Source organism: Octodon degus, unplaced genomic scaffold, assembly GCF_000260255.1.
Source record: "Octodon degus isolate 3935 unplaced genomic scaffold, OctDeg1.0 scaffold00328, whole genome shotgun sequence".
Lineage (NCBI taxonomy): Eukaryota > Metazoa > Chordata > Mammalia > Rodentia > Octodontidae > Octodon > Octodon degus.
The window spans coordinates 782078-796184 of NW_004524904.1; the positions used below are offsets into that span (position 1 = coordinate 782078).

A 14107-nucleotide genomic window follows, 5' to 3' on the forward strand; every position below is an offset into this window, starting at 1 on the left:
GCAACCCACAAATTTGGAAAAATTCATGACAAATAAGTACTCAGACAAAGATCGGCTCTCTAGAATCCGTTAAGGACTAAAAAACAGTAGGGCCCCAAAATTTTAAGACCCAATCTAGAAATGGGCATCTGAGATGAACACACACTTCTCAGAGGAAGAAATTAAAGCAGTGAATAAATATGTGAAAAAATGCTCCACATCACTAGCCATTTGTGAAATGCCAATTAAAACCATGTTGAGATATCATCTCACCCAAGAAAGAATGGCTGTCATAAAGAAATCACCCAACAACAAATGTTGGAGAGGCTGTGGGGGAAAAAGGAACCCTTCTCCACTGCTGTTGGGAATGCAGACTGGTGCAACCATTACGGAAAACAGTATGGAGACTCCTTATAAACGTTGGACTGCAAATCCCCTTTAAACCAGGTATTCCTCTACTGGGAATTTTCCGAGAGGATATGAAATCATCATATCATAGTGATATATCTGTGCCTATATTTAGAACAGCACGATTTGTGATAGCCAAATATTCGAAAGAACCAAGATGCCCATCACCTGAGGAATGGTTGAAAAAGATGTGGTATTTTTACACAATGGAGTATTATTCAGCTATTAAGAATGATAAACTCAAAGTCTTTATATTGAAATGGATGCCACTTGAACATATACTCATAAGTGAAATAAACCAGACACACATGTGTAAATATCGTATAGTCTCCCTAGTATAAGAACTGAAAGAAGAAATACAAATAGAAAGGTATAATACAAGTAAAAGGAAAGCAGGATCTCAAGTACTAACTAATCAAGAGAGGGAAAGGAGAAGAGGTAAGAAAACATTTTTTGTAGAAGATGAGCAAGGCAATGATCCTGAGAATCTTCAGATTTTTTAATCTAGCAGTTATTAGGAAAGATTCTCACCCTGACTAACTATATATACTGATACCTGTGAACTAAGCTACTGTACTGCAGATGATAAATTGCAATAGTAGTTTCATGCTTGGAGTGCCTGTTATTCTGTTCTGAATATGGGCTGCTTGTCATGACATGCCAGTTGCTTCTATGATGTGTCTCGGATAGGTCGATGTTCATGAACAAGGGTGTGGTGAATGAAAGCAAGAGATAGGAAAAGGAATATCATAGGACTGTCGTGCTTCAAGGTTGTATATGGTTAGATTTTTGGACTTATGTGCAAACATGAGAAGTATACAATTCATTATGCCTATTTTTAAAATATATTCAAATTTTTAAATGTTTTTATCATGTTCTGTAGGGACATAAAGTTCAACATATCAATACTTGATGAAAAATACCTGTTCCATTGTATGCTTAAGATGTTTGATATGCAGACAGATAGTGAGGTTAAGCTTAACAGCCTAAGTTGTTTGATAATAACAATAAGATTTTCTTCTGCGTGGCTAACAACCTAAGATTGCAGACTAAAATTAGAGAAAAAGAAGGGCTGCAAGGAAAGCCAACATTTTGACCCTAACCTTCTAAGGGCAATTAAGACTCAGGACATATGAGAACTTGTACTGTAACATCATGTAACTTGGTAGTGTCCCAAATTTTCTGATCAAGGAGATTATGGGGTCAAAGAGGAAAGTGATTGATCCAGTAGAAATGTATGAAAATGAAATATAGGAATGAAAGGCATGCTGCTATGTTGAGCTGTGGCGGACTCAGGTCAACAATTTCTGACATTGCCAGTTAAACAGAAGACCCAATGGTATTATTGGCTACTGGACTCTTAGATTATTTTCCTGAGTTTACACACCTATAATATTCAAATAACAGAACTTAACAAAAAAGGGTATACAGATGAATGTCCATTTTGTATCTGTGTATTCAAAGTGATTAGGATAGATATATAGTTACATTCTGTTAATGAATAGAATGATATTTTCTAATGGTGTTTGTAAAGAGGATCTCAAGTCCGCATCTTGTACAGCAATTAACCACTATGAAGAATGTATGCCGTGTGTTAGTTGTGGAAATTGTCCTAGCGATTTGTTTTGAAACTGTCTCATTGCTATTTGTTTATCAATAAAATTATGAAAAAAACGAAACTGTCCTATGAATCTGCTTTGAAACTCTCTCATTGCTATTTGTTTCTCAATAAAATTAATAATAATAAAAAAGACTGCCATTTTTGCCTTTGGGTTCTTGTTCCTTAATGGTTTGGGTTATATGAAATATAGAAGTAATTTTCAGTTTCCTGTTTACCATATAGGTAAGTTCCCCTAAAAATATAAATAATGGAAGACCTCAAAGTTTTCAGTGCATAAATGGATCATTATAATATATTAAACTGAGAAATATAAATATTCAAAACTATTTTGCAGAAATGAGATCAAGTAATGTAAATCAAAATGCACCTTATTCTTTAGTTATTAACTTATATTTTTCTGGCATAAATATAATTATTGCTATCTGAAACAAGAATATAAGTACCTATAAATCTTAGCCTAAATGATTGACACACAGAAGAGCATAGGCCACACAGGAAATTTTCTGAGGCTATGAAAAACTCTGAATGCATGATGTTGTGACTTGTAATCTTCAACTTTGTATAACATCATGCCCAAAGTTTCTTGCCTGAGCAGGGATATTTCCACAATGTAACACTGAGTCATGTAGTTCAATATGTTATCAAAATCCCAAGTTTCCTTTCAAGTGGCTTATTGACAGGACTTTCTTCCCAAGAGGAGGCAGCCCCTGGGATGTCACTGTCTGTGGACTTGGACAAGTTCAGTATGCCTCTAGGTGGAGGGAAAGAGACTCAAATATAACGTCCACTTTGTGTTTTTCAGTTGAGCACCAGGTCTCAGTTGTAGAGCCCAGCAGAAAAGTGGTAGCAAATTCCACCAGGGAAAAGTAGGCTGAGTTGCAAGGAGATAGGGGCTTGTGAGGGTCCAATAGGTCACAAATAATAACTCACAGGGGTAAACACACACACACACACACACACACACACACACACACACACTATTTGTTTACCTGGCTGACATTGCAAGTTTCTCCCTCACTCAGACTTAAGGGATTGAGCACTCTCCCAGTATGCTCCTTTTCATTGTCCTCCTCCTTCTCCTGCAGCTTCCTGTCCTGTTGTGTATCTTTGATAACGAAGCCTGCCTTCGCAAAAGAGGCACCAGCGTGCACAAGCATGGAGATATGGTGATCGGGGGTACTTTCTCTCTTTACATATCTCTATATTTCACTGGTATTGTTAACCTGGAGCCCAGGAAAGACTTCTTTAACATTCAGTAAGTGGCTTCTTCACATATTCAATTTCTTCTGCGTTATTAGGATGGATAATGCTTAGCAATTGTTTGATGGATTTGTCGACATTGTGCATATTGCTTCCTGTCCTTCCCACCTACTTAGGCAGAGACCTGTCTGAAAATTATTTTGAATTTACATGCACTCCTTTTCACCTTTTGGAAATTGAAAGGTAGTATTCTCTTTGTGCTTTTTTATCTTACTGTTTTCTGGGTTGAAACCCGAGGGAAACACCGCTCTCCACTTTATTCCACTGCCCATGCCTCTCCTCCTACGTGAGCAGTCACTGCATGCATTCAGTGATTGAATTCAGTGTTAGGAAGCTACAGAAGAGTATCACTGCATAAAACCCAGAGCCTGATATTGTGCCCTGATTGCGCATGAAACTCCTTCCATCCCACTGTTTCCACTGCTATTTGTACTACAGCTGCCTGGAGAATGTATTGCTGTAAATATTCTGTTATCCTGTCCATTAGTATATATGCCATTTCATGAGAGATGTGTTCCAAACATTTTGGAGCTAGAAAATAAGCCAGAAGCAGGGAGAAGTCAGCTCTGAGGCTTTTGTTGGTAATTTTCATAACCTCAAATGTTACTGTTTTTCATCTGGACACATACGTACTCTGTCTGCAGATACCAACACATCTGTTTGTAGAAAATGTGTAATTAAATCACAGATTTTGCGGTGTGTCAGATGATACTAGTTGATGACTTGTGCCCCCAAATCAATAGGAAGTGTCACTGAAATAATGGTTATGTGTCTCACCTGAGCCTTGAGCCACAAGTGTTCCTGTGGCATCTCTTGTATTTGGAAACAGTGGTGGCAGAGTGAGAAATCTGGGCCTCTTCCTTGTGCAGACAGTGTCTGTGCCTTTCTCACATTCCTTATTATGTTAAAATGTTTGCTTTTATTTTTATCCTGGGCACTTCCCCTGTGTTTCACAGACACAAGCTTATGTTACCTCAGGTGGCATGAAACTCCCAGACTGAACACTTCTGCCTCAGACTCTGGAGCAGCTGGCTTACAGGCACATGTCATCACACCTGGCCACTGAATTTTTAAAACTTTCCAAAACATGTTTGGTCATTACCAGTGCACTTGGCATGCATGCAGACATTAATTTTGTTTTCTGATGTTAAGCACTATTTGCAACCGATTGAGGGCTCACCAGGATCTGGGTAGCATAAGGGAAGTCTACTCTGAATTACCCACAGGGCTTGCCAAAACTATGAAGAGATAAATTTAAATATAGATATGCATCTTCCAGTGTTCTTCCCAGTTTCTTTGAAATATTAAATTTGTTTATTTATTTTTCTTGAGAGTACGATTCTTCTCTTTTGATGACTTAGTTTGGTGATGTCACGTTTCAGAGTATTTCTAAAGTATTGTTTCCTCTTGCTATAAAAACATATTCTTTCTATTTTTGATTATAATACATGCACTTTGTTAGAATTATATGGCTTTGTTAAATTTTCTTTTACAGTTTTTAAGAGAATTCTGCTATACTAGATGCATTGTTCCCAAAATGTTTTAAATGGCAGATTTTATTATTAAACATTTTTAAAGTTCTTAGCTACATAGTTTTTGCTTGACTATTGTACTTTTTCTGTAATGGCTCCTTTTCAAGTTTTCTTCTTGGATTTATGAGGTGAACAATTTTAGATTTTTTGAGATACTAGTGGCATCTTCTCCATGTAATTCTTTGTCAAGTTTTCCAGTTGAAAAAATATTTTTTCATACAGAAAATTGAAACCAATGCTTTAGAAATAGCTACACATCCAAATTTCCTCCTCTTCTTTTCTTTGCATCTTATTTCTCCACCTTTTTCTTTTTCTTGACAGGATTTCACTAAGTTTTTAAATTGCTGACACTGGCCTTGCTGACACTAGCTTTGAAATAATGATTTTTTGGCATCAGACTCACAGATTGCTGAGATTACAATCATACAACACCATCCATGAATTTTTAGGCTTATACTTTGGGAATACTTATATAATCCTAAATCATTCTCTGATGCTCACATAAATACTGTCTTCATCTGCATTTGTTGAGAAGACTGTTGATGCCTCTTTCTTTAGATCTTCATCCCACAACACTCAAAGATCATATGTTGTTCACCGTTTAGTTTACAGTTTTCTTAACAAGTGATCTGTCCAGTGCAGAAAGAAAGTAGTTTTCTGTGTAATCCATCATGCCCTGGAAGGAGAATAATCTTCTAATCCTGTCCTTCAACTGATATTACTTCTTATATATTGTCACACAGATAAACAGCAAGAAGGATTTTGTTTGCTTATATTTCAATGATACTTTCTCATTACTTAATGCATTTAGCTAGAAATGAATAATTTTTAGGACCAAATACTGTTTTAATCTTTTCAGAAATGTGAGGATACTAATAAATCATTCAAAATTTCTAATTACTTATATAATTTAATTCCTCCCTTGAACTGTGTTTTGAATATTTGTGGCAAGCACGTGTTAATAGTACAGAAACATACTTTCATGTTCTGTTTAAGAATTTTCCAGTTGAATAATTTTTTTATACTGGAGATTGAAACCAATACTTTAGTAATAGCTACAGAACCAGATTTCTTCCTCTTTTCTTCTCCTCATATTCTTTCTCCTCCTTCTTCTTTTCCTTGACAGAGTTTTGCTAAGTTTTAAATTGCTGACAACTGCCCTTGACCTAATGATGGATTTTTAGCAACGGATTCACAGGTTGCTGAGACTATAATCATGCATCAGAATACAGGATTGCTAGGCTTATATTATGAAAATAACTGTAATGTAACTCCATTCAGAATCAATATATAATGTAAATTTTATTATAAATCTATTGAAACCCTGTAAAATGTTATATAATTTTATTTTATTTGGGTAAATGACTATGTTTTAATTTTCAAAACAAAACCTATCTTTATTTAGATCAATGCTGAGACCCAATCCTAGCCCAGGTCTGGTGAGTGTGAGGAGAGCTTCCTGCTACCCTGCACCCGCGGGACTAGTCCCAGCCCAGGTGCAGCATGGGCCAGACCCTCTCCCACCCCTTGGGCCGCCCACCACGACTGTGCAGTACCTCCCCCACCCCACCCACCGAGTAGGAATTTCTGCTGCGTTCCAGGAACCCCCAGACCCAGTCCTAGCCCAGGTCCAGTGAGTGTGTGGAGAGCTTCCTGCTACCCTGCGCTGGCGGGACCAGTCCCAGCCCAAGTGCAGCATGGGCCAGACCCTCTCCCACCCCCTTGGGCCACCCCCCACCACTCTTCAGTACCTCCCCCACCCCCCCACCCCTGCTGAGTAGGAATTTCTGCCACGTTCCGAGAACCCCCAGACGCAGTCCTAGCCCAGGTCCAGTGAGTGTGTGGGAGAGCTTCCTCTTCCCCCTACTTCACCTTGCCCCCTCCAGGCACAGCTCAAGCTCAGGCCTGGCATACACACCTGGGGTGTAACCCTGCAGCTGCAATCCCTGCAGGGAGTGTAGAGGATAGATCCACCCAGCTAGTCCAGGAGGAGAACATCTTGCCACAGGGGCACAGCAGGTTCACCCTCAAGGGCAACAGAGGGAAGGAGCTGAGCACAGCAGCCAGACCAAAGCCAGACACAGCTGGATAAGTCCAAACTTTGTAGAGTTGCACCTGAACTTCAGTACGTGCGAAGGTTGTAACTACAGCAAAGATCTACAACAAAGGTCAGAAGACAGTGCTACACAAAATGACGAGAAGGAACAAAATGCAACCTCAAACCCAACCCCACCTGTAACAAGTGCAGAGGACACTGACACAGAAAAAATTGGAAATCACACAGCTGAAAGCAATGAATCAATGGATTCTGAAATAAAGAAACAGCTGCAGAAAGATATAGAAGACCTCAGACTGGAAATAAAAAAAGAAATCTCTGAATTAATAACATCTGCACTAAAGAATCAAATGCAGAAACATATGGAAGAAACCCAGTGCCCACCCAGAACAAGTGCGGAGGACACTAGCTCGGCTCAAATGCATGAATTAATAGCGTCGATAGTAAATAAGCAACGGCAGAAAGATATAGAGGAAATCAGAGCGCAACTCTTTTCTGAAATATTTAGATCAATGCTATGAATTTACAATAGTATTTGTGAATTTGCTGAGCCTAGTGTTAGTTTTCTTACCTAGTGTTGTTAATGCTTATTTTACTTTCTTCTCTTTATCAGGCTTGATTATCTACTTTTTAATTTTCCCATAATAACAGTTCTATTGGTCACTTCTCTTTGGACTGTTGTGCTTTAGTACCTAATACTAAAATATCTCACATATGTTTAAATTGTTCTTCCCTTGATTTGAGAAGGCTTACTTCCTGTGCACACACTGTTCAGATTTACACACCAAGAAATCTGCTGTTTCCATACTTTTTCACACAGTCAATTTTTAAATTCAACATTTCCCTGTGTGTCTAGCTCTCTGGGCTCTTGCTTACTACATTTTAAGCATGGATTTGATTCCCTGTTTGACCTGAGGGTAACTCATCAGTTACTATTATTTGTTAATTTTTTTGAGTACATCTTTACAGATCATGTATTTTGCAATCATCTTGGGCACCAGTAGAGCTGGATTCATTTTTAAGCCACCCCTTCCCACTTCTTCCTCATCTTTTAAATCTCTTTTCCCTCTTTTTATTCATCTTAATGTCATTAATTTTCTTTCACATTTAAACATAAAACATTTACATTTAATGAGGTTATTATGTCCCCATGTGTGGCACATCTTTATTCTACATACTTTAACCCCTCCTTCTTGCTTTCAGCAACATTTTCTCAGAATTCTCCCTTTTTTCAAGAGAGCTACCCCTTTGCTTTCTTCTATCCATCCTTAGTTCTCTTTGTTTCTACTTCACATCCATAAAATGAGAGATGCTTTGTGGAATTTAAGCTTGTGTGTCTGATTTGTATTCTAAATGAGTATTACGATATATCCTCTGGCTTATGGAATACATATTTGTGTGCTTGTGCATGTTGCTTAACCAACGAGATTTCAAATCTTCCTGCTCTCTGAGAAGGTGCTGAATCAGAAATTTTTTCAATGTTTTTGCACCAGCTACTTTTTTCCCCACTGTCAACTTATTTTGAAATTCTGTGTCACTTCTATTGTTTTCTTCTCTCCCTTTAAAATGGATCATAATTTCTAATGCTGTCCAAAAGGTATTTCTGTTCCAGAGATTTCAGTGATTTTATTTCAAACTTATGTGGTTAGTTACAACAAAACCTAGTTTATTTTTTCTCATTAACTTTATTGAAAATGAATAATAATTACATAGCAAATTAAAAATTGTAGACAAACATTGAAATGTGAAATATATGAGATGTAGATAGTGAATTTTAGAGAAATATTTCTGAAATGAATACATAACATGAGATTAATAATGATTGCACATTTAAAAAAGTATTTACAAACTTAAATGTATATAACAGTAAAAATTGTTAGGCCAACCAGATAGATCAACGGATCAAAGCACCTGCTTAGGCAGAAGCAGAGGTCAGAGGTCCGATCCCTGGCCTGCCATGCACGCTGAGACAGTGACTGAGACTGGGTGTGGGGTGTGCACCTGTAATTCCTGCTCTTGAGAAGCTGAAATCAAGAGAATCAGTACGAGTCTAATCTATATCATAAGACCCTGTAGAGCCTGTAGACCCTGCACTAAATACAAAAATAAAATAAAATATAAAAATTGTCTAAAATAAAGGTGAAGAAGAAAGAATTTACAGGTCACTCTTATAATAGTTCGCTCCGTGCCAAAATCAAGAAACTTATATTCATATAATTAGAATTCTCAGAGTAGGAAAGGGTAAGCAATAAATATTTAAAGATCCAAAATTTCTGAATTCAGTTAAATTTATAGCACCACATTTCCAAGAAAAAGGAACCTTTTGCACAAGAAATATGAATAAAATCATACCAAGAAACACAAAAATTAAATTGTCCAAAACTAATTGTAAAGAAAAAAATCATTCAAGCATATACATAGAAAATAATATTAGCTGTGGAAGAACAAAATTAAATAGCATTATTTCACATTACAAATTAAAAAAGAGCAAGTGGATAAGAAACTAGACTTATTTATTCAAAGGACTGAAAAAAAAGAAAAAAAGATCTGTCCTCATTGAATTTTATACTTAGGAAAAATACCTTTGAAAACTAAAAGTAAAAATTTTTCAGCTATGCAAATTCAAACTATTCTAATGCCTCCAGATGTAGCATATAGAAAATAACACAGATCAAAATTCAGGAGGCAAGAGAAGTTGCTGTATGGTCCTGGATAAAGAATAAAGAGCTCTCAAAATGGTATCTATGCAGGACTATGTAAAATATAATTATATTAGATGTACCCATGTAAAAGATAAGTGAACACTTTCACAAAGCAGTATCAATCTTATATCAGGTTCTATTCATATTTTTTCATTGTATGTGTGTGTGTGTGTGTGTGTGTGTGTGTGTGAAAGACAAGGAAGAACTAATATAAAGTCAATGAATTTTTTCCAAATTTGTGGGTTATCTTTTCACTCTGTTAGTAATTTCTTTTGATATGTAAAAACTTCTCAATAAGAAGAGGTCCGAATTGGTAATTCTTTCAACTATTTCCTCTGCAATTTGATTGTTTTTCATGAACTGTTTGTTTACCCCTATGTCTTCAAGATTTCCTCCTACTTTCTCTTCCAGGAGATTTAGTGTTTCTGATTTAATGTTTAGATCTTTAATCCATTTTGACCGTAATTTACGGCATAGTGATTGACCTTGAACAAGTTTTATTTTCCAAACCGAAAATTAGAGGTCTAGAGGGGCTACAAGGATAGTCAATATTTTGGTCTTAATCATTCAAGGTCAGTGAGGACTCAGGACATAAGAGAATCTGTGCTGTGACAGCCTATAACTCAGTGATGTCCCAAATTTTCTCTTCAAGGAGATTATGGGGCTACAGAGGAAAGTGATCAATGATGTAGATTGTGCCTAAGGAGAGTCACCTGGAGAGAAAACATTCTCTCAGTCTTTCACAGAGAGCACATTGGTCAAGCAATGGCTGTGACTCATCCAGATGGCTGACACTCACAAAAGATCTACAAGGTGCTGTAAATATTTTCAGGGTAAATCCTGACTAGATTTGACTGACCTTGTCAGATACAAAAGTTACATTTTTGTTATATAGGTCTTGCTTTATCTTGGTCTTAACAATCCAGCAGAAAAGTATAAAGATGAGACATAAAAAGTAAAGCCATATTAATATGCTGAGCTGTAAAAGGCTCAAGTCAACAATTTCTGACAATTGCCAGTTCTGCTGATAGCCCTCTCTATTATGGACTATTGGACTACATTGTGTTATTTTGCTGAATTCAAGTGTCTACCTTCTTTAGACTTGTTTGAAGTATGAAATGGTCCTTTAAAGACTTCTCCAAATTCAGCTTCTCTAACTGCAGTGGAACACCCATCTCCAACAAAACAAAGCAAAAAAGGGGGATATAAATAAAGGACCATCACGTAGTGAAAAGAAAAATATGCATATACAAAATAGGATAGATGTACAGATGCTATCTCTTACTCCAATGAGAAGAAAGGCTTCTAATAATATTATTTAGATAAGTTATCATGTCTAAATCTTATTCTCTGAATAACTACTATGAAGATAGCAATATGCAATGTATTAATTATTGTAACTGTCTTAATGATCTGTTTTGAAACTGTTTCATTGCTATTATATCATTTTTTCATATTAAAGTGAATAAAAGAAAAAAAGCCAATGGAAATATGTGTTTTAAAGTTTCAAATACTAGGAGAAAATATCATACCATGTCTTAGAAGCAGATTGTAAATCAAAGATACAGTATAAATCATAAAACAAAAACTAAAATTATGCAACATTCACAAAATTAATTAAATGTTAATTAACACAAAATTAAGTCAAATATTCCAAAACAATGTTCAAAAATTAAAATTAAATTGTGAGTATGACTAAGAGACCAGAACATAGTGTATCATATATATAAATCTGTGATCCATTTAGAGTGTTCACACAATATTTGAATAGATTAATATATACAAAAATATCAACTAAGATAAAGTTTTCATGATAATAAAGAATTGCTAAGAATAAAACATAACATAAATACTGGAATGACAAATATATGACCAGCACTTCTAACAGTTTGGGGATCAGATATCACACAAAGTTCTAGTATGTGGTGGATGTGGACAGTGTCTATGATGCTTGGCAGTGGCTGGGTGACACTTCTGGGACTGAGATGCTGCTATTTCCTTGATATCCACCCTGTAGACCCAGACAGAATCATGACCCAGAGAGTGCAGGAGAATTTCACTTGTAGGGTATGCTAATGGAAATATTTTACTGATATATACAAAAGGATAATTAAAAGATTGCTTTTGTATACCTCTGTTTTTGCTGTGTTTAATTATTTGCTCTATTTGATGGGTTCTTTCCATTCTTATTCATGGAGTTGTGATCATTTTGATCCCTCTCTAGAATATCTTTCAGTAGTCTGTGTAGGGTTGGCTTTGTTGTTCTGAAATTCTCTAGTTGTTCTTCGTCATGGAGAGTTTTGCAGGGTATATAAGTCTGGGTTGGAATTTGTTTTCTTGCAAGACTTGTAGTACTGTACTCCATGCTCTTCTTGACTCGATGGTTGTGAAGAGAAATCTGGGGTTATTCTGATGGGTTTTCCCTTAAATGTGATTTGTTTCTTTTCTCTGGAGGCGTTTTAGTATACTGTTCCTGGGCTGAATTTCTGGGATCTTAACTATTATATGTCTGGTGTGGTTTTAATTGGATTGATGTTATTTGGAGTTCTATGTGTTTCGCTTACCTGAATGTCAGATTGTTTTCTCATATTTGGGATGTTTTCTGCTGTTACTTCAGCCCATATTCTTTTTATATTATTTGTATTGACTCTCTCTCTCTCTCTCTCTCTCTCTCTCTCTCTCTCTGTCTGGGGATTGAACTCAGGGCCTTGTGCTTGCCAAAGAAGCACTTATTCCACTGAGCCATCTCCCCAGACCTGAATCCTTCTTTCTCATTGATGTCTATTAGTCTTATGCTGTTCATCTTTTTAGCCCTTGCAGATGTTGAATTATTTTTTCCTGCATTCTAGTTTTTATGAAATTTTTTTCTTACCTTTTCACTAGCTGCAATGGTGTCTTCAAGGTCTGAGAGTCTATTTCACTTTCTTTCAAATGATTTTGCCATGTTGTGACTGAGGTTTTAACTTACTGTAGAGCACTTTGAATCTGCTTTGTGCATTCTATTTCTTTCCTATATTTCTCATTAAAGCATTTCATCATTTTTGTATTCTCTATTTTTTATCAGCATCTTCTTTAGAAGCACTTAGTTCTTCTTTCATTATAGTTATGATTTATTTTTTAGTTCAGAAATTATTTCTGATCTGATATCCTCTATATCTTTCTGCAGTTGTTTCTTTACTTCAGATGCTATTATTTCAGAGATTTCAGGTATGTGATTTCCAATTTCTTCAATGCTATTGTCTCCTGCTTTTTTTCTGTGTTGGCTTAGGGCCTGAGAATGCATTTTATTCCTTCTCTTTGTCGTTTTGTATAACATTGTCTTCTGATCTTTGCTGTAGGGCTTTTGTAGATTTATTACCTTAGCACCAGGTCCAGATCTAGCAAGTTCAAACTTGTCCAGGTGTGTGTAGCTTATGTCTGACTGCTGTGTTCCACTTCTTTCTGCTGCAGCCTTTGGAAGTGAACCCACTGTGCTACCCTGGCAAGATGTTTCGCTCCTGGATAATCTGGGTGGGTCTTGCCTCTATTCTCTCTGCTGGGAGTTCTGCTGAATAGTTCCACACTGGGCCTGTCTGATAGAGGTAGTTCCACACACAGACCAGGCCTGGAAACTGAGTAGAATGAAGATCCGGTGGGCCCTGGAGGAGTCCAACGTACATGCTGGGTCTGTGGGCATGCTTGAATCAATAAAACCTAGTTTAAATTACTTGGTTCTCTGTGTTTCTATGCTATAATGTCTGAGATTTATGTGTGTGATACAAAAATATATAATTAAAGTTAAAAGTTAATATCACACTCAATTCTCAATTGGATATTATTCTATTCAAAGAAAGGGATTTATTTTTATTGATCTCACAATAGAGCATTCAACTTTGTCCTTTTAACTTTTTTTTTTTTTTGCCTAGAACTGTGTTCCTAGAGAATAGGTCAGAGTGGCAAGACTGGGTCTTCCTTGAAATTTTTATTTCGAAGGAACATCTGTTATAAGCCCATGACCTATGCCAGGTGTGGTGGCATATGACTATTATCCTAGAACTTGGCAAGCTGAGCCAGGAGGATCATTTTGAGTTTGGGACTAGCCTGGACTACAAAGTGAGCTCAAGGTCATCCTGAAGCTGCATAGTGAGACTCTGTCTCAAAAAGACAACAAAAGAAAACAAAACCAATAAAAAGTCCATGACCTAAAGTCATACTAATTGATTCCCCAATGTTAGTTGAAGATGTTAATGTACTTTTCTTTCTCTCCAAATCCAGATTATTTAGAATAATTTGCATGTTTTGCTAATATGACAAATTTAAGTTTTTCCCTTTTCCTTTTAAAATATATTTAGCTCATTTGAAAGCCATGTCAGTGCAGAATTTTAGACAAGTGTTGTGTCACTTTGAACTTGTCTTTAGATATAAAATTTTGCTAGATTTTCAAATTTTACTGTGGAAATGAAATCTCTGAGGTTCTTATTAAAAGAGTGTGATGACGGGCTGGGGAGATAGTTCAGCATCATCAGCTGAGATGTCTGATAAGCTCAAGGTTCTGAGTTGATCCTCAGTA

The 14107-nt window shown here is 36.4% G+C and overlaps 1 protein-coding gene across 1 annotated transcript in view; it reads left to right on the forward strand.

The window, feature by feature from the left end:
- The first annotated feature begins 3057 nt into the window (after positions 1–3057).
- Positions 3058–14107, forward strand: part of LOC101592427 (vomeronasal type-2 receptor 116-like) — a 70304-nt gene continuing 59254 nt past the window's right edge. Inside the window, exon 1 of the mRNA XM_004647806.2 lies at positions 3058–3263. Coding sequence (XP_004647863.2) covers positions 3058–3263 — 206 coding nt within the window. The remainder of the gene's footprint in view (positions 3264–14107) is intronic.